This window comes from Vanessa tameamea, chromosome 7 (genome assembly GCF_037043105.1).
Source record: "Vanessa tameamea isolate UH-Manoa-2023 chromosome 7, ilVanTame1 primary haplotype, whole genome shotgun sequence".
NCBI lineage: Eukaryota > Metazoa > Arthropoda > Insecta > Lepidoptera > Nymphalidae > Vanessa > Vanessa tameamea.
The window spans coordinates 7621254-7643373 of NC_087315.1; the positions used below are offsets into that span (position 1 = coordinate 7621254).

The 22120-nt window shown below is 29.3% G+C and overlaps 2 protein-coding genes across 4 annotated transcripts in view; one reads left to right on the forward strand and one right to left on the reverse strand.

Moving 5' to 3' along the window:
- The window catches only part of LOC113401338 (probable E3 ubiquitin-protein ligase HERC4), a 333429-nt gene that overhangs the window by 36907 nt on the left and 274402 nt on the right, over positions 1 to 22120 (forward strand). The window lies entirely within an intron of this gene.
- Positions 6965 to 22120, reverse strand: part of LOC113401191 (short neuropeptide F) — a 34532-nt gene continuing 19376 nt past the window's right edge. The window contains exons 2-6 of the mRNA XM_026641004.2: positions 13476 to 13579; positions 10340 to 10518; positions 8504 to 8614; positions 7836 to 7922; positions 6965 to 7502 (exon numbers count right to left, since the gene is read on the reverse strand). Coding sequence (XP_026496789.1) covers positions 7443 to 7502; positions 7836 to 7922; positions 8504 to 8614; positions 10340 to 10518; positions 13476 to 13572 — 534 coding nt within the window. The 5' untranslated portion in view covers positions 13573 to 13579 and the 3' untranslated portion in view covers positions 6965 to 7442. The remainder of the gene's footprint in view (positions 7503 to 7835; positions 7923 to 8503; positions 8615 to 10339; positions 10519 to 13475; positions 13580 to 22120) is intronic.

Consider the following 22120-nt stretch of genomic DNA (forward strand, 5'->3'; position numbering starts at 1 on the left):
TGTTCACCTTAATTTGTTCTTCCTCTAAAGTTACATGTAATTTCGAGTTATTGCATAAAAATGTATAAAATAATTCCAATAATTAAATCACGATTTCAAATAATGATAAATTATTAAATAATATGATAAATTAATAAATAAATAAAAAAAAAATACTATTGATAAAAATCAATAGTAAATTTTTTATCAATTAATTGACAAATTTACTTAAAAAGAGGAGAAAATAAACAAAATAGAATATCTTAGAATAAAATGGTGATATATCTCGTAGTGAAAAAAAGAAAATTATTTGTTATTGATCAAATGATTTTATCGTATCGAATCTTTTATTTAACGTTTGTCAGAAATATTTTGATTATGCATAAAAACACTAAACCTACTTTATTGTTTATTATGAATTATCAAAAAACTTACATTTTAACAATTTGAATAATATACGTACATTGGAATGCTAACAGGATAACACTTATTTTAGCACATAGTAATTATTAATTATATAAACTGACAGTAATTGGGTACTTCTATTATTAGCGGCAGTATTGCTCCCTAATATATATATGTATATATGTTGTCGCTTTTTAACTCGTCATACTGATACATAGTTAACTATTTGAATGAAGAAAGAAAATTGTCTGAATAATTACGAGGCTTGTACTAAGTCTTTCCATTTGTAAAATAAACTACAAAAACTCTTAAAGGTTGTGTTTTTATTGAAACATTTTTAATACAAACATAAGCTTTGTTCGATGGAAAAGTCAAGTATGAAATATAGTTTTTATTTATAGTAAGATAAAAATAGACACACAGGTGTGATGTGAAGGTAACGCGATTCAAATAGGTATTAAGATCGTATATTAAATCTCTGGCAATGCTGCATGGATATCTATAATATGAACAGTATTTAAAACGGGATATTTACCATGTTTTTTATTTTTATTTGGTGGAGCTCGATATTTCGACATTATCTACGAATGTCTTGTTCACGAGACTGACGTTTGCGGGTAGATGTTGACGGCAATAGAAGTGTCCATCCGTCAACATCTACGTAGATAATGTCGAAATATCGAGCTCCACCAAATAAAAATAAAAAACATGGTAAATATCCCATTTTAAATACTGTTAGTAATAAAAATAACCATGTTAATTTAAAATCTTCTATGATATGAATTCTTATTATCAACGAGTAGTCATGGTCAAGACCGCTATAAACCATTATATTTTAACTCATTAAAATATACGTAACGTGTAACGTGTACAGATTAATAAGTTTGTAAAAACTTATTGGATAAATCGTAGCTTAGACTTGTGTAATTCTGGATTTTATTTCGAAACTGTGTTGTTTATAAAATTTTATAATAATCAACTATCTAAAATAAACCATACCATATTAAAATAAGTACCATTTTTTGATAGTTTATTTTAATATAAGCAGCAACAAGCGAGCGTACGAGCAAGTGGTTAACACTCTGCTAACTCGATATCAAAGATGTTATGTCCCTTGTGCTTATAATTATACTGCCTCACTCACTATGTAATAACAGGAATACGCCATGCTAAGTTTTGATTGGTATAGTAGAATAACTGGTAAATGGTAACCGGCACAAGCCCCTACCATCGGTAAAAAGTAATAAATTTAAATAGGTTCGTAAGTAAGGTTAACAATTTTGTTTGAAATATAACGGCATTCTTTCTAGAATCTTCACAAAGTTTAACTAACTTACAATAGATATAAAAAAGAATGAGTAAATCTTGAAATAATTGATAGAAGTAAAAAGCACAAATGGTACATTAAAAATGAAATTAAATATAATAAGAACCATACAATAATGATAAGTTCTTTAGTAGATTAAAGTTGACTACTAAATGTATTATGTAATAAATATATATATTGATCCCCATTTCATATAGTTTCTATAGCACTTAGTATATGAAAGTTTTTATGGAAGTCCGTCATTTTTTTAAATCAATAACATGAAAATTATTTTTGGGATACTGATTAAAAACGAGTAGATACGTATTTAAGCGTTTCTGGATATTTTACGCCTAAGGGGAGAAATAGAGGTTGACATTTCGTATATAGGTTAGTCTGGAAGTCCGTCATTTTTAAAGTTAGGAACATGAAATTAAATTTTTTGGCTACCGATTAAAAATGAGTTGATACGTATTTAAGCGTTTCTGGATATTTTACGCCTAAAGGGAAAAAGTAGAGGGTGACATAATGTATACAGGTTGACGACCTCCGTGGTCGAGTAGTGTGTACACCAGCTTTCATAGGTACGCCACTCCGAGGTCCCAGGTTCGATTCCCGGCCGATAGTTTGTAAATATATTCATATTCTACGCGAGCAAAACCGCGGGTAACAGCTAGTTTAATTATATTTTATTTATATCTTACCTGACTTTTTATTATAAGTGAGGGCTCCTCGGAATTTCACATAATTTGGTTTAGTTGTAGAGACAGGTACTGCATTACTTTATTAGTTACTTTTACACTGTCTGAGACTTTCATAATTTCAACAAAATTCATTATTGGTTTTGTTGTTGAATAAGTTATTTTTATACCAATCCATTGAACTCCCTAAAATATTCAATTCAAGTGATATTTTACATAGACCAATATGTTTCGCATGTATTTAAAGTGTTATGATACCCGTATATTTGTGAATATTTGCGTAAGAAATAAATAATTAAATACGCAATCTTAATATTATAATTGTCAGGCAGATAGATTATTATGTGCAATTTTTTCACAGATTTTTTCTACTTAGTTTAAATTTAATAATAATATAACACTGAAGAAATTATTAAGCAGATATGTATTTTTTTCGTTGACTTATATTAATAATTTATATTAGGACACGTAGATGTCACACGAATGTCAAGAGCAAAGATGACCTTTCGAAAAGACTGTGTACTCGATTCTGGCAAAAGTACGAGTATTTTTATGAATAAAAACTACAATGGTGCTACGGGTATACTAAGTGCTATAGAAACTAGTACTTAGTATACCCGTAGCACCGTCAAAAATGACGGACTACCAGACTAAGCTATATAAGAAATGTCAACCCCTATTAAATCCCTTGGAGGTTTAAAGACTTAAATACATATTTAATCATTTTTAATCAATATCTCAAAAATAAAGTCTCATATTTTTAACTTAAAAAAAAATTACGAACTTCCAGAAAAACTTTCATCCCTTATTTCACCCCCTCAGAGGTAAAATATCGAAAAATGCTTAACTACGTAATTACTCATTTTTAATCAGTGTCACAAAAATAAAGTTTCATTGTTTTAACTTAAAAAATGATTGACTCTCATAAAACCTTCCAACCCTTATTTCACCCCCTTAGTGGTAGAATATCAAAAAACACTTAAATACATATTTACCCATTTTTAATCAGTATCTCAAAAATAAAGTTTCATGTTTCTAACTTAAAAAATTACGGAATTCCATACAAACGTTCAACCCCTATTTCACCCCTTTAGGGGTAGAATTTCCAAAATTCGCTCCTTAGTTGTTGTCATGATACGTAAGTTTATAAGTATACAGACTAAAATATAAGTTTTATGCTTATAGTTCGAAAAATGACAATACTTTCAACAACTTACAACCTTTCATCCCCCTTTTCTACCCCTTACAGCACTTTTTCAATAAGTAGCAATAAAAAGTAGCCTATGTCCTTTCTCAGGCTCTAGACTATTTGTGTGCCAAATTTCATTTAAATCGGTCCAGTAGTTTTGACGCGAAAGCGAGACAGACAGTGTTACTTTCGCATTTATAATATTAGTATGGATTGATAATTTTAATTTAATTTTCAGACAACGACATCAATTTTCTTTCTCAGGATCTCGAATTCGATACATATAGCTATTTAATTGAAATGTATTTTCAAAACAAAGAGGGTTTAGATCCGTTCTGTGTTGCACATGAAAGTTTCACAGGCCTTATATATAAATATAGGTAGGTCAGTAATTATTCTTAAGTTTCTCTGGGTGCCGAGATCAAATATAGTTCCCGATATGACATTTAACACCCCATTGAACAATCCATAAAGTTACATTAACCAATTCCGTCTACAATCATATCTTTATAAATAAATAATAATTACTTATTTATTATAAGCAGTTGCTATACCTTGAATGAATAGGTTTTTTTTTATTTTACTGATTTAAGTTTTTGTTTGTCTTTTTATTTGAAAAAATAACATATTTTAGTATGACAATTAATTAGTAGTTGTAGATTAAAAGTTATTTTAATATTATTAATAGTTTTCATAATAATTATTCCCGGTTCGTTTTTAACAATTTTATAGTATCAGTTTTGTATTTAATTTGGTTAAATAAATTATTAGAATTAGAAGAATAGTCACGTCATAAATATAATATTAAAATAGCAAATAAGTAAATACTTTTAAAATAAAATATAAATCGCGTGTAACGATATATGCCACACCTGTTTATATTTACAATATTTGTTATAGAAATAAATCGCGATTATCTTACCTCAACATCACATATGACAAAGTTAATCCGGCAAATATCAGCTGGGTCACATGTGTGATTAAGCGAAAATTAGAAAAACTTTATGCTTTGAATTTCATCGAAATAAGAATTTTTGCTTATCACATAGAGTTAGGTAAAAGGCTAACTGTTACTCTTTTTTTTAATTGCAACGTTATAAAAAAAATTAATCCCGTTTTAATACTAAGCAATTTTAATATGTACCTATAATTGTAGATTTTTTTTAAAGACGAACTTATGTAAACTGGAATCCGTATTACCTTATTAAAGTAACGGTTTATAAATTTCTAAGGCCTCCTCACCTTTAGAGAAGAAGAACTGAAGCTTATTCGAACATACTGCTCCAATGTAGTTGATAGAATTTCATACAATACCTGCTCCCTTACGACGTTTGGATCCACCGCTGAACATGAAATGACTTATAAACACTAATTAAACACCTGAAAACTAAGTGGTGCTTGCATGGTGAACCCGCAAACTTTAGAATTCATGTGGTCTAAACATATCCATATCGGTAATTATCTCATTATTTGCTGTGTAATCTATTTAAATTGTTAAAAAAATTATTAATTAAAATAAACGTGTCCTCATAGTTAAAATCCACATAAGTGGTTAAAGTACTTATAACACATTAAGGGTACGCTGTTTTCGCGCATAAATTAGTAAGGATTTATATGATAAATATGCAACGCGACTAGCAAAAGTCTTTAGGTTTATAAATATGGAATATAAGAAGGCTCGTGTTTATGACAGATTGACATCCACAATTTCTTCCAGCAAAACTATAACCTGCAGCCGACGCACGTATAGTAAATGCTTCCCGCTGTTTACGAATGTCAAAATTATAGATAGAGTTATTATCGGTATTAAGTCAGTTTTCTAACCCGAACTAATAATATGACTTCAAATATGAAACTACGTATAAATGTAGATATGGATAATAAATGTAAAACAAAGTTTATGTTAATTATGTTTAGATGTTATTTGTATAAAAACAAAGTTATATTTTTTTTGCAAGATGTTGGACTGTCTAATGTGCCAGATAGATAGTGGTCACAACTATTAATACTGTTAGAAATAAGAACTCTTCCTTACAGTCATTGAGCCGTCAGTCTTTTGTTTAAGTATCTCGATATGATTTCTTTTTTGCTTATGCCATCTGATTATGAGAGATGCACACACCTATCCACTATCTGCTGCACAGTTAGTTAATCTTCTTTGAGCACGACGGTAGGAGAACATAATTATTACACCCGCTCCACAAATCGGATCAATGCAATTTAAATATTGATGTTTGGTACTAAATTATCAGTGGATGAGCCTTTTCTAATCGTGCTTATAATGGTCTAAATATTATAAACGTATATGCTCTCATTGTTTTTTTATCTTAAAATAATACTTCATATTTCATAGTAATAACATAAAATAAAATCAATGTACAATCGTTACAAAACATACCAAGTTAAAATATACCATATGCTTAGCTTCATTTTTTTTACACAACGTTTTTCCTTCACAGAGAAATAAGAAATATATCTGAGACAACTATTACTATATCTTTGTATTTCTATCTTATATTTTCATTCGGAGTAAATTCAATTTCGATAAACTTGACAGATCTTTTTGTTTGATGTCCTAGTTATTTAAATACCGGGCTCATATTAAAACAAAAACATATTATCGATTTAGGACACTATTTATGAAAAAGGAAAATGTGTGTGTGTGATTAGACTGAAATGAAAATATAAATTTTGAAATATGTCGGATACCTTAATCCGAACTCATCAACAATTTAAAACTAATATCAAATATTTCAGGGATAAAGCGTAATATTACTCCGGTAGTGGTTTCAAACTATTTTTGAATAATTTTAGGCTTACCATATTTTACTGTATATACCGATGATAAAATATAAATATGATTCATACGTTTTAAATGTAATTAACGAAATACGTCTATTAGTTGAGAATATAATATATATCTACACAGTACTTTAGCGAAAGATCAATATTTTTTATATGTCTCCTTTTATTCTATAAATAAAATAAAATGTAATGATGAAATGAATCATATTTATATAAATAATAATACTTCTCAAATCTACTCAGAGAATAGAATAAAAATATCATAATTGCTACAGTTAAACATTAAAAGTGGCAACTTAAATTAGTTTACTTCTCGTTAAATGCGTTTATCTCCGAACGCCAGAACGCTGTGTAGGCTTGTTATAATTTTTGTAATCAGCAAAGCTGCCTAGATATCATATTAAATTGTTTGTTTATCTTTTTACCCTATTTTTTTCAATGTTTCATTATAATTTATTGTTATTTATTTTAATTTATATCTGAAGAAATATTCTTGATCTTCTTCAAATAAATAAAAACAATAAATTAGAGGTACAGAGATATTAAAGATTAGCAATAGGGTCAAATAAAACTTCGAAATAGTCGTTAGCTTTTATATTTCAACTTAGTAATTGCACTATAATATGAACATAAAAATAAACATTTATTTAGTATTCTATAAGTTTTTTAAAATGACAACTACATTCTAGAAGTCTGAATACAAATAGCGAAATAATTTTACATTTACCCAGCTCTTAAAATGTATAATTATTCGCTATAAAACCATATTTATACGAAATTAAAAACACAGAATTAAATTATAAAACTATATAATATTTCAGAAGTAGAGAGTTAAATTTAGTTTTAGAATAACATTTAACATTATACAGTATAATAGTATCTGATTATGTACACATAGCTTATAATCGTTTAAATTAAATAACATCTAATGTTGATATTTAAAATTTGACACTTAAAAGATAGTAAGCAGCCATCATTAAATTTAGACTTGCTGAATATTAGTTATATGGAGCGGAGAAATATTAATTTACCTAGTGCATGCGTTAGTGTTCGAAGTTTAGTTCTGTTGTCTATCGTCTTCTGAGCTGCCCGCCTTCACCTCTTTAGGTAGTGCCGACTAAAAAATTAATGTAATAAAGATCAAACAAAGTATCATAAAACATAATTAAAAATAGATTATATATTTTTTTGTTTGTTCACTATTGAATGTGTTCTAACCAAATTTTAAATCCATATCAGACATTAAATGTACGGAATCGAAATGTTTGGGCTTGGTATTCATATTACGTTAAGTAAAATAAAGAAGTAGGTACTAAATATCAACTGTAATTTATTTTAAAAGTAACTGAGGTGATAAAGATATATCAGCTTTATTTTTTTTTATCATTTTAAGATTTGTATTAAGTATTCTAAAATAACAAGACCACATATATAAAAATAAAAATTTTACCTCGTAAGGCAACAAGAACATATTATTATCGGAGCGACGTCCGAAGCGGAGACGCATCGAGGGAGCTCGCACGGCCCGGTCTTGCTCCTGTGTAGAGAAAGTTATGAGAACACCAATAAAAATGAATAATACTCCTCATAATACTAACGAGGTAATGAAATTGCTCTGCACGTTTCACCGATAGTGGAAATACTTTAACGACAGCGTCGAACTTGGAACATCTAAACACATTTACAGAAAAATTAATTTAAGTATTTTCTCGATATAATCTCTATATAAGATATCTAGGTAGTTATTCTATTCTCGGAGGTGTAAAATTGGAACTATTCGTCATAAAATAGCTCCATTGTCGCAACAACGAATGGTGGTTTGTTAGGGTGAATGGGTTCATTTCACGCCTTTCCACCGTGTTAGATATATTTATGATGTTTTGATCAATAATATTACCTAAATGAAAAATGTATGCTGCGGAATTTTATATTATTATTATATATGTATTACAGTGAATATAATTTAATTATTGTACGTTGCATTTAATTTGACTCAACAAGAAGATACCTGTAAATCTATTAATACTTATTTAGAATGTTGGTATACAGAAGCATTTATATGATATCCAATATATGTATATATAATATATATATATATAAAAATAACTTAATATAAACCTCCTGAGGGAAGATGTGAGGCACGGCACGCTCGTCGGATCGGCGTCCGAAGCGGAGACGTACAGGCGTACGGACGTCGCGCAGGGACAGAAGTTCGTCCATTTCATCAAGCTGTAACATTATTATTTTTTCGAACATCGGAACATCGAAAAATACATAAATATAACTTTGATGCCTGTAGGTGCTTTCGAGTACGTGATGTTATCGCTTGTGTGGACTACTGACATATTATGAAGTTAGCAAAGAAGCTGTTGGATAACAAAATTGTTTTTCTTTTTTTGTTGGTGTAAAAGCTCTTTATTCCGTTTTTCCTTAAGCAATATTTGTAAAAAGTTAAAACTAGATAATTAATAATAGAAAATTATATAATATATATAATTAATTACATACGACTTAATATTTTCGTAAACCTTAATTTGGCCAAATTTAAAGCAAACCAGGATTAGATTAAGTAATTTAATATCAACGGCTTAAGTTTAATATTGAATTCATATGAAATTATATGGAATATTTTACAATTAATTAATACTAACTTCATTATGATACCTTTAAATATTATTTGCAGTAATAATATTCGGGTTTATTATATTAATAGAATGTTGATAATTCGTAATAAACGTTAAATTATCGAGATCAGTCACTCATGAATATCTCAAATGAAGTATCAATATTTTGAATTTACCATGTTGTATGAATCGGATATCTCAAGTATTTTATTAATTTACTTTAATTTTTAATAATATTAATATTTGGCCTGCGCTAATGAAATCAATGAACATCGGAATATGTGTTTTTTTAAAATAATATATATTGTTTTTCGAACTATAATAATATTTTCGAGTGGTTGTTTTGTTTTATAGATAACATGTAAGTAATATTATAATTTGCTATTATATTTCGATCAACATGAGTTTGTTACAACCACTTTCATTGTGAGTTACGTACAAGTGAAAACAATTTTAGAAAGTATATTCTAGTCTACATCAAATTATCCTATCGCTTTAAAACTTTGCAAGTACGAGTAAATGTGTTTCGAATAATACTAAACGAATAATCAGAAACCATTGTCACCGGGTGACATACTGATCGAGCCAGCTTGAGTACTGGGACTCTACGGCTGTTGACAAAGTCTTCTAGTTAGGGATAATCACATTTGGTAATGCATTGACTAATGCGTGTTTTTGTAATGAATATAATTATTTTAAGTTTGCTTGTTAAATTTAATATTTGTTCGTTAACGAATTATACTTTAGGAACGACATCGAGTACGAAACCCAGGTACTTTATAATTTTAACCATTACACAATTATTATTTGAAACTTAACTTGCATAGTACCAGATAAAATCCAACAAAACCGAATAAAATTCTTAAAATCTCATTTGGCTAAAAAGAAAGTCTGATTCTTTTTATTCTATTTTGATATATGTATGTAGAAAAGGAATCGTTTTAAACAGCTGATTGTTATACTGAGGGTAACATTATCCACTTTTGTTTCGAGCTTTATTGTGAATTATCCACGAGAGATTTCCTTTAAAGGATTTTTTGGTTGAGTCATAAACGCGTTAACTTACGCTCTAGTTTGATAACACTTTGTAAGAAGTCCTTCTCTTTGCTCTGCACGCAACAAGCATCGTAAAACCGCAGACGTAACTCTTAAAATTATCTCGTCTAGGAATGTTAATGTTCACTATTCGTATTGGATTTAAGTATCTTGATTAAATTTATATTAAGATTATATTTTTATCATATAAAAATCTTACGAAACAAGAAACGTCAAAACATGCATCATTCGACGTTATTATATATATTACTAATATATTGAAATTGTTTCTTACGGGCGCTTGAGGGGCCATGTCAGGGTCTGAGCGGCGTCCGAAGCGCAGGCGGCGGGAAGGCGAGCGCACAGATTTGCGCGCAAGTGCGTGGCCGCCTAAGGCATCGTGTTGAGCGAGCAACGCATATAGTCCGCCGAGAGCATCCCAACCTCCTTGACTATCGGACACTGCTGCAGCACCTATTATATTTAGATATAAAATAAGTATGTCTATGGAGAAAAAAGTCATTACAGATGTTATTTTTTATTTTTTAACATTATATTTAGTATAAGTTGTTTAAGATAGTAGGGTGATTGTGGTTATGACTATGGAAATAAAAAATAAATAAGAATCACAACATATTACAGTGTGAATCTTAGACTATTTTGATATTTCAATTATTTCTATTCATAACATAACTTGGTTCAATCAGTAACTATTACAGAGTTAAGTCAACTTGTCGGCTCCGATAGACATGAAATGAATTTATTGTATGTATAATAAATATTTTGTGAGTAGAAATCAAAGATAGTAAAACAAATAATAAAAATATATGTATAGTATAGTCAGAATTTACTTAACAGCTATCCTTATGAAATCTTACAATTTAATTTATTTGTGCTAAAATTATCGTTTGGTTTCAGTATAATAATATTTGAATAAGTAGCGAATCATGATACGTTAGTATACTCATGTAAAGCTTAACTCTTGTTAAGTAAGACTTCTATCCAAGTTTTGATTTGTATCTCCTTCGACTTTGATTTGAAGTAATTATCTCGATTCCTTCGGGATTTATATTTAAATGAAAATGTGATCATATTACAGGAATATTGCAAACAACTTGCTCATAGTGTGAAAATTTTTCGTCTAAAGACGCCCAATTTGTACATCCGCCGTCCCGGTTTCTCCGAATAAAGAGAAATCTATTGTCGAACGGACAGTATTGTCGCGATTTTCTTCGATGTGTTATAGCACTTAATTTATTTTTTCTTATTAAAATTTTTGCTATTCATGCAAACAATTTTTATTTCCTTAGTAAATTTTCTTTAAAGAGTATTTGAAAATAAATGGAAATGATCTCAAGAATATACCCGTGTCATAGAATTTTCAATTGCAAATACTAAGCGCTTTGTTCGTTAACATTATGTCATCACAATAAATTATGCAAATACTTCGTTAAACCACCTGATTTAATTAAGCAATGTAAAGCCAAACGCTGATTTTACCGATGTAAGATCTTAGTAGCAATTGGAATATGATTTGTAACTATGTAAAATGGTTGAGAAGTAGTAACGTCCCACCACTGGGCTAAAGCTGCCTAGTTTTTCTTTTAATTTTACTTTAGAAACTGGCGAGATTTTTGGCTTTACGAATAGTGATCTCATACGACTTCGGTACTGTTAATTACTCATAGTCCATCAATAAACTTAGTCATCCACCTTTCAAAGAAGAGCATACTTTACAGAATAATTAATTTTAGAGCCCACAGAAAGCCCCGCTATCGGATAGGAGTAAATTAAGATAAGGATTTTCAAAGTAACCTATCTATTATAAACACTAATGTTCCTAACAATGTATAACAATATCTTCCAAAAGTTCAAATTACCTCTGTTTATTTCAAGTCACCGGATATGAACGGATCAATTGAAATTGAGAGGCTTATTTTGGGTTCTGCTAAATTTTGATTAAATGTTTTGTCCAATATGTGAATACATTACACCTTGAAGTAATCATTATTGCCGACTCCACAAAACTAAACATATATTTCCTGGGGCAAGATAAATATCATTAACATTATTATACAAAGTATATAATGATTTTCATGCAAGATATATAAATTAAATTATATATAGCAGATATGGTTATGCGTATGTGATTTGATCCGTGAAAAAGGATAAGTATTGGACTCGGCAGGATTACATTCCAAAGCGTTTTACGTAATTATAATTCAATCTAGTAAAATGACGATAATATTTTTCACTAAGAGCTTACTAGAATCATATTTATTAGGAATATTAAATAGCTATCTCTCTAGATTCAAGCTTCATATCGACGTTTTAATACAAAATAAGTAAAATATTATTAAAAATATCGTATAAACTGAAATGACCCGTACCTTAGATTTATAATCGTTAGTATATGCTTATACACTACACTTTAAATCAATCCTTAATAGTATACGTGACTCGAGCCCATAGTAAAGATTTACGCGAATACTCTCACCCTATGTAATGGGAAGCTAGACAAACGCTTTCGCGTTTGACATGGATAATTTGAATTGTTTGTGGAGCGTTTGTAGAATAATGGTTGTGTCAGTTTAGGATGGGCTGCTGTAGACTCGCTGTTGTCACATTCATTACGAGCTACGGTCAAACCAACGCTATTCAAAATTAGTGCGTATTGCATCGACATTCTGCACTTTATCAAATCGACGTGTAACTTCGTCCGTATTATTTTAGCATACGATGTACGATATACGATGTACGATGATTAAAGTTGTTTCAGTATAAAATGAAACTAACAGTATTTTACCGCTTTGATTTGTAGGAGCATCAATAAACATTAGTATTTTCCGCTGTCGCATCGAATGTGATTGGTTCGAAAATCAAACGCGACAACTGATATAATAATAAGGATTATTTTATTAATATGTAATAGTTATTTAATTTTTTGCTTTGGAATTAGTAATTTATTATTTTAATATCATAAATATATTCGAGCTACCTGACTTCATACGGCTAAAATAAGTTAATAAATAATATTAATAATAATATTATAAGTATTCCACAGCCGATCTCGTCGCCTGTACTGTTCAGCAATCTCACGTGATATTCTTAAGATTTTACGTGTTATATTTATGTCTAAAACAACTCGTTCGAAATTCAAAGTGTGAGTTTCTTTAAAAAATAAATACTAATATTAAGTTCCATATCAAAAGGATAACTAGTTTTTGCGTGAAACCAGAAAAAACAAGCAAACTTTCCTCTTTATAATATTAGTATGTTTTCAGAAGTTGTAATTAATTTATTCCTTGATACAAATGTACGTGTGTAGTAGTTGGAAGCGGAAGTGGAGTGAAATTAATGACTGTCATAAAAATGAATTGTTGGCGTCTATAGTCATCATAAACAAACGTATAATGTCGAGTTATACTTACTGTCGTATTGCGAGAGATCCTGAGCGGAAGATGCAGGCAACATACAGACCGCTGTGAGCCCGTAAATTGCCAGAGCAAAAATTGTGTTCAAAGTCATGTTTGATCTGAAATTAATAAATTAGTTGAGATACTGTAAAAATATTTGTTATTTATAAAGAAAATGAAAACTACACACGTTTTAATATGGAATTCTTACATATTATATTATTATTATTTGTAAACGTTCATCCAAACAGTTCAGAAACTTTTCTGAAAGTTTTGGAGAAATCTTAATTTAACTTGCTTAATTTATCAGCATCATTACATCTCTTCGACAACAGGTGAATGTTTTTTACATTAAGCATAAAATTTGCTATAATTAATTATAAATTTTGTGAAATTCGTGAGAATTTATAGCAGTTAAGAATAGGAAACTGAAAAATGGATGAATTCCAAAATATAGACAAGATAAAAATCGCTACGTATACAATTAATATGCAACATAATATTTCCTATGATGTTGTTATGTAATATATTATAGTAATGTCGACATTACTGTTAAGTAATCGAAACTTCAAAAACTTTACGCATAATTTGGTTATCTGAAACGGCTTTAGAGAAAATTAACTTACAGGTTACTATTACGATTAATGGCACGAGGTTTAATACAAAATATAGAACTATTTTAAATTAAAAGTAATAAATAACAATGTTAGATTCATGTGTTGAATACGGGTGCAGTTTTCTATGCTTAACATTTCTGTTTCATTATATTCTTACAATAATATTTACGCTAATTTTATACGCGGTTATTTTATTCTTAAGTTACCATATAGTATTATTGTAGGCTATTTAATGGACTATCAGAATTTTCTTAAAGTCGTAACATCATGACTTTAACAATGTTTTTTCTAATGTATGTATATATTATAACTTATTATATATTTCCAATCCTAAGTAAGGAAAATTTAAGCTACTTTTAACATTTAATTTAATTATAATAAACTCATAATCAAATGTCAAATGATGGAGTAAACTTGAAGTTAATTAGTTATGAGACGCACAGATTTTGGTAACTACGAAGATATTTCGATGTTAAAAATTTTAAAGAATCAGAAAATAAGCATTTTTATAAAATATATAAAAATAACCATAAGGCAAAAAATATAATTTGAGATTTGAATGTGTTAAAATATCATATAACCCGCGATCAACAAGTAGGGCAATGTGTGGCAGTCATAACGGCCCTTCGTGCAGACGCAGCGTTTGTGACGTCATCAATCACGCTTATCACATTCGGTGTCATGCCCGTATTACACACGCAGCTTTTTGCGTATTATTCACACGCTCCTACACGCTCCTACACGCTCCACTGCTTATTTATTGGATTGCACGACATTTTACTATTCGCGCAACGAATATCGGTTTCAGCAGTACGATTCCGTAAGAATCACTTTGTATTTCACTCGTAAAATATTGACAACTGAGTTACGGTGACGCAACATTTTGATACGTGTATCGTATAATACCCCATTATTTACCTCTTTTGATTGCTCTATCTAAAGATATCTATCAGTTACTTGTTATATTCATTTACTTTGAAATAAAAATGCACACGGAACCTAGAGTGAATATAACATTAATTCAAAGCTACACCCCCCCCCCCCTACCGAGAAAATATTTACTTTAACTTATAATTTTCCCTTATATGTAATATTATTATTAATTTCGGTAAATATAACTGGTTCATTAAGTGCTTCAATTAGTTTAATCGGTAAATATAACCAGTTTAAACATTACCGTAATTGTCGTGAAGGTAACCCCTACTATTAATAGAATAGGTTGCACCATATGCTACCTATTACTAAGCGTTTGATCCAAGCATAACTTTCCCGACTAATGATACTGTGTAGTGTGTGTGTTGCAGTTGAATAGAACATCGACATAGAGGCTAATTATATCCAGTCCTACATACTGAGAATCCTGTACTTAAATTACTCCGTAGTTTGTTGCTGAATGCTTGGCATCTAGCAAAGTCATTTGTAAATTCGTACATGTTTTGTTACTATCTAGATAACCTTCTTATTTAAGAACAAATGTTAAATTATCTTTACATTTTATATTAGATATTTCAGTAATATGTTATACAATGTTTGTTTAAAATACAATAAATAAAGTTCACTTAGATAATGCGCAATTTTTTTTTTATTTTCTACTCAATCGTCTTTTAAAAAAATATGTGAAAAGAAACGTACCTTTGTCAAATAAAAATACCTCAAATAGTGATTTATTACGAATATCATATCGATAAATTATACATATTATGTTTCATTTAGCATCCGATAGCGGTCTTTTGATGTGTCATTTTGAATAGACGAAATAAATGATGACTTTTTACGACATGAAAGCATTGCGTGGTTGCAGATAATAATATAAAGTGATATTCACTTTTAAGTATAATATTTTCGCATTCGTTAAACAGAGCTTTTTATTACCATGCTTTCTTTTAAATTAGTAAGAGCGTTACGAAAATACCGCAGCTATTTTCATCGAATTATTTTGTAAATAAAATAGCTTACTCCAGACGTACCTACTCAAACAAAATCGGAGCTAGACGCTGTTGACCTTTCCGACCTTGCTAAAAGCCATCGCAATGCCATCAAAGAGCACAAACATCTTAGTATTTGCTCGAAGATTGATTTTCATATGATTGTTTTCACTATTTATAGATACAAAAGAAAAAAATTCCAGGAAGTTCGTTTGTGAAATCATTCTCTCTTGAAAGATATATTTCCGGGAGCGTAAGAGTAAATTATCTTAAATCGGCCAATGATACATGTTTTTATTCAAACATTACCCATAAACCTGTCGCGTATATTAAGACTTAAGGATAACAAAATACAATATCAATTATCTAATTATTCATTGTTGTTATTTGTTTAGCTTAAAATTGTTAAAAAAAATACCTAGAAACAATGCTTTGTTTATAAAACTATATATGTATGTGGATAGGAAAAATATAAATTCGTTTTTGTTTTATGTTATCACATAAATTTATATTATACTCATGAAATATTCAAACATACGAAGGTAGTTTAGCGTTCAATAGAAGCAACTCTCAACTTTATATTTATCTCAATAATTTTCTTATTAAATAACTTCATACTTCTTGTTCCGTGTTTCTTTAAGCGTAAGAATTTAATTGTAATTAATTGCTATCTAAATAAGCTGTTCGACGAATTCTGATATTTTAATTCCAATTTACTTAACATTTGAAATATTATCTCTGTAAATTTATATGATAGATATTATTGTACAAGATTCATAATATTTTTAGTACAATATTAATTTAATAAGTTTCTCAAAATGTATATTATCGATATTCTGAAAAGTGTATAATTCGCGTAGCGTTGTTATGAAATCCATATGAATGGGCGGTCATAAACACAGGGTGAACAGGGACGCGTCTTTGATCCGCCAACCGGTTAATTGGTTGGCCACGCGACTCAGCGCCACCTGTATACACTATGCTTAACACTAAATTGTATACTTAAAACATTGGCCAAAATTTTAATTATAAATAAATCAGACTCATTGACAGTTTAAGCGCTTAATTTATAATTTTAAGAAATTTTCACAGTAGATATATGTATGTTCTCATTGTGAAATATTATAGCTCTATAAAAAAATGTTAGACGTAAAGTTAGTACAGTTACAGTAGTAATGAACAAAACCAGTCGCTACCTATGTAAAAACTCTAAGAAGTAAATTAGTTTATTTAATTGATTTATTTGAATTGGTAAGTCCTATGAGTTGCAATTACAAAAGAGTGTTAATTCGTCTAAATTTTCATTAATTACACACAAAAATACAAGGAACGAAAACATTATATGAGTTAGTGAAACTATATTGTACTATGTATTGTAGGTGTGAAATTTTATATGCATGAATCACGCAAGTAAATATTGCATGAATACACTAAAAAATCTATGATATATTTAATGTTAAGGTTGAGCTATTTATATTAAGTTGTAAATATTTCATTTGTTGCGTTAATATGATATGTAAACGGGATCCCGTTCTTAATCCCGAATTTGGTTAATAGGAAACACTGAATGATAAAAATATTTTAACATAACAACAATTTTATTGTTTCTTACATTTTATTTCGTTCGTTGATTCTATTAATATTTCTTTACATAAAAGTGTTACCTACATTGATGAGTGAATGCTAAGAGACCGAGACTGAGAAAAAACTGAAATAAAAGTTATTGCTAAACAGTTAACTCATGTATGCTAGGTACCGTGCTCTTTGAAGAAAATCCAGACGGTCTACAAACAGTGCTCGAAAAAAAGTTGAATAAAAATTAATAATACAATGACAGATATATGTATGTACATACGAAAATGCTATAAACTACGAAAAGCGTTTCTTTAGACCAATTATAATTTAATCGTAAAATACCTTCAATTTGGTTGAGTTATATTTGAGTAAACATTACTGAAATCAAATACTTAGTGTAGGTAAGATTAAAAATTAGTTTTTTATGTTTTTTACTTTTTTTCTTGTTTTTTTTTCTATAATAACTAAAGTTTGTATCATAAATAATTATTATTATCACTTTATTATTCTGAATATATCTTACCAATTGTATATTTGATACAAGCTTGCTTAACAAGACGTATACGACAATTACTAAATAAATAACATCGTATTTTATAAATGACATCTTTAGTTTTCTCTACTTCAATAACATGCCTAGATAGTTTTCATGAAATCTATCGTATAATACTAACATAGCGTATCAGCATGTTTAATATGCTTCATAATGCTAGACATCTTTCATATTTTGATAACATATGATTTTTCTGCGTCTACAAAATGTTACTAAGTTAAATAAGAAATACAAATTGCTGTCAGTCTACCCTTGACGGTAAAATATATTAGCGAGATTCTGTACATATTTACATGACGTTATGATTACATAGACCTTGTTATTTTGCCATTTTATCGTATAGTTTTTTATGGGATACATGGATTATAGTCAGAAGGTGAAATTACAAAAGCACGGTGTGTTACTACAGAAAAATAAAATATTATTTTTTAATATCATCTGATAGATATGTACTTACGACAGTATATGAACTATTAACATACACTAAAATCGCAACTATCGTAACGATTACAATATTTTCAGGAAACAGATATTCAAATATATCTCATAGACATCATTATTGAAATATCACAATTCTTAGATCCTGTTAATGACCAGCAGTCTCATTTTATAAATATTCACTTCTTATCTCATTCGCGAAATTTTACCAGCTGCCTTACGGAGATATTCCATTGTGATATATGTATCCTATAAAATTTATAATTATTGTAGTAAATGTCGCATATTACATTCGAACATTTCACGCTCTTGTTCTGCGGTGAATTTCGAGTTTCTTCTAACAGAAACCCCTATAGTCCCTTTTTTGTTAAATCAATTGATTATTAATACATCTCCGTCTATCCCTTACTCACCGCTGTTATATCTTACTCACCGCTTTATTTACTTTATATTGACGTGCCTACATGTTTTATTTTTGTATTGCCAGACAGCATCATAATCTCAATTTTAGGATTACAAATTTATGACAAAAAGATAAAATTAGGTACTTATATCACCATTCTACTCTAATGCTTGTTTGCCGGTTGGATACACATGTGGCAGAGTTTCATCACACTTTTCCTCATGATGTTTTCCTTTACTGTCGAACACGAGATTAATTTAAAACAAAAAATAACTATATAAAAATTCAGTGGCTCGGATTGGAACCAGCTGTCTTTGGTTAAGATTTACACAAGTGCATCAAATTGCAAATAATTTTAAGTCACTTCAACCGTACTTCCATTAAACATTTGAATGATGATCAATTGAAGTTAGTTTAGAGTCGCAGCTATGGCCTTCTGTTGGAATATTATCAATTGCTTCCATCCCTGTTCGAAGTGTCTGCTACTGAGTTCGAAGCGTGGCTCAGTTAAGTTTAATTGATTTCAAACCGTCAGGTTTTGGCGGACTTAATAGTTAGAACGAATTTCATTTCTCCGTAGCTAACTTCAGACACGTTTTTGTTTGAAAATCAGTTATGATAATGACAGCGAAATAACTACTTGGAAAAGTTGTGTCATTATAAGTTATTGAGCGTTTTGGATACCACGTATGAAAATAACATTTTGTTAAATCCTTTTGAAAGAGTTGGTTGATTATATTTAACGTGAAAATTAAAATTTATATTTTTTTAATAATTTCTGAATAAAAAACGTTTTAAATACTTACCAAAGAGTATTTAGTAGACTAGTTCTAAAAATGTCACAATAAGTATGTTATTGTTATGACGTCTCTAAGTGTTTACTGTCCCATAAAACGTAGGGTCATAATAAATATAATATGCAAAACTACATCGCTTACTCCAGACACCATAGGGTTTATTAAAATAGTAATCAACAGAACAACACTTGAGCAAGAACGTATAAGCAATCAGGTTGACCGGAAAACATTCTGTATCAAACAGCTTAAGAAGTAAAAAAAAAAAAACAGGGAATCGATCGAAAAACGGATGTAAGGAAAAATTGCACATTCGCTTCGAGTCCATACAATTGCGAAATGGAAATTGTTAATATCTGAATTCAGAATGAGCTGTTCATTTGCATGAATTTTAACCATAAGAAAACAAGTTCATATAAGGTCATAATTATTTAGTCGAACTGCTGTATTTTAGTTTACGATTTTACTAAAAAAGTGTAATTACAGACATAAGGGATATAAGATCTTAGATCCTGTGGCAGAGTTTACTGGCACGAAAGAAATGTAAAATAGTATTCGTACCAGCATGTCTATTAAAGGTTAAAATAAAAAAGTATATGTTTAATAAAAATATTAACATTACTACTATTAATGTAATTACCATTCAAGTCACAAGTTAATGTTTTTTGTTGTAAAACTTCCACTGGAATGTTTTGGCGGTAAGATCGAAACGTATGCCGTGACAGCAACCGGCATGGCGCTGTCTTATACTATTATGCCCCCCCTACATAAACTATTTTAATAAACGTCAAATTCTCTATTTTAAACCTGCTGGGCGTCGCTTGACAATCACGTTTGTTTCCTCTACAGCAAGATTTAAAAAAAGAGGTAGTTCAAATGTAATAAATATAAATGTTTTTTTCAACTTATTTTATTAATTTCCATACTAAGTATTAGTAACTTTTCTGTATAGCTATGAGTTCGTGATTACTTTGCTTTTACTATTTAAAGGTAAAGTTTTCGAAATGAATGTTTCGGTAAAATTAAATGATGAAGATTAATTATGAAATATCATAAACTTTTTGATTGATTCAAATAACTTTAAGCGATGGTTATGAACTGCTAAAATAGATTTCAGATTTAGACAAAGCGTTATTATATATTTGATTAATTTAGTATTTATTAAAAGCAATTCGGGTATAGAATGAAGCTAAATAAATTTTAGATTTAAATTCTAACCAGCTAGCTATATTTTTTTAATTGCCGAGGCGAAAAGGAAATCTTCACACATTGCGAGACGATTCTTAATAGGATTGTCATTTTAAAGAATATCTTCGTCGGAAATCTTCTTACGAATGACAAAAGATACCTTCAAATAATAATATTTTCATGGGAAGACAACATGTGTTAATAAAAAAAAATGTTTTTAACTTCACAAGCAAACATTTATCAACATAGAATAAATTCTTAAAGGTATATTTTTAATCAAATGTCAAACATATCTCTCTTCGGCTTAGCACTTTCATCTGATGTTATTTTTAATAAATTAATTAATATTTTTATTTAATTAAAGTTCTTATTAATTTAATTAATTTTAGAAGAAATATATGATGGATTTATTAATATATAGACTTATCTAAATTATCTAATAGTAATTAAATATTGATTATTTACATTCAATTATATGAAATCAAGGGTTTAATATATTAATATTTTGTAACTTATCTCAAGCGCAGTTGTTCTTCCGTCACGTGCAAGCTGTTGCAATTTAGAAACCAACAAGATTCATTTACGTAACAACCTTACACCAAATCTTATTGGCGTGTACTTGAATGAAAAACAAATGCATGTTTGAAATAGAAAGGACGTGCCTTTTAGATATTTTTATTTCAAAGCTTTTATGATTATAAATAATATTTTGCATTAGCATTAGCAGCCTGTAAATTTCCCACTGCTGGGATAAAGGCCTCCTCTCCCTTTGAAGAGAAGGTTTGGAGCATATTCCACCACGCTGCTCCAATGCGGGTTGGTGGAATACACATGTGGCAGAATTTCGTTGAAATTAGACACATGCAGGTTTCCTCACGATGTTTTCCTTCACCGTCGAGCACGAAATGAATTATAAACACAAATTAAGCACATGAAAATTCAGTGGTGCCTGCCTGGGTTTGAACACGAAATCATCGGTTAAGATGCACGCGTTCTAACCACTGGGCCATCTCGGCTCATAATATTTTGATATTATGAGCCGATTAATATATAATATTTTGAATCTTGCTAAATTTTTAAAGTGAGATACGGCGTATTTTTCAATATTAAGTTATAATGAGATTAATATATCTATTATTAGATATTTAGATAAGAGATTTAATTACC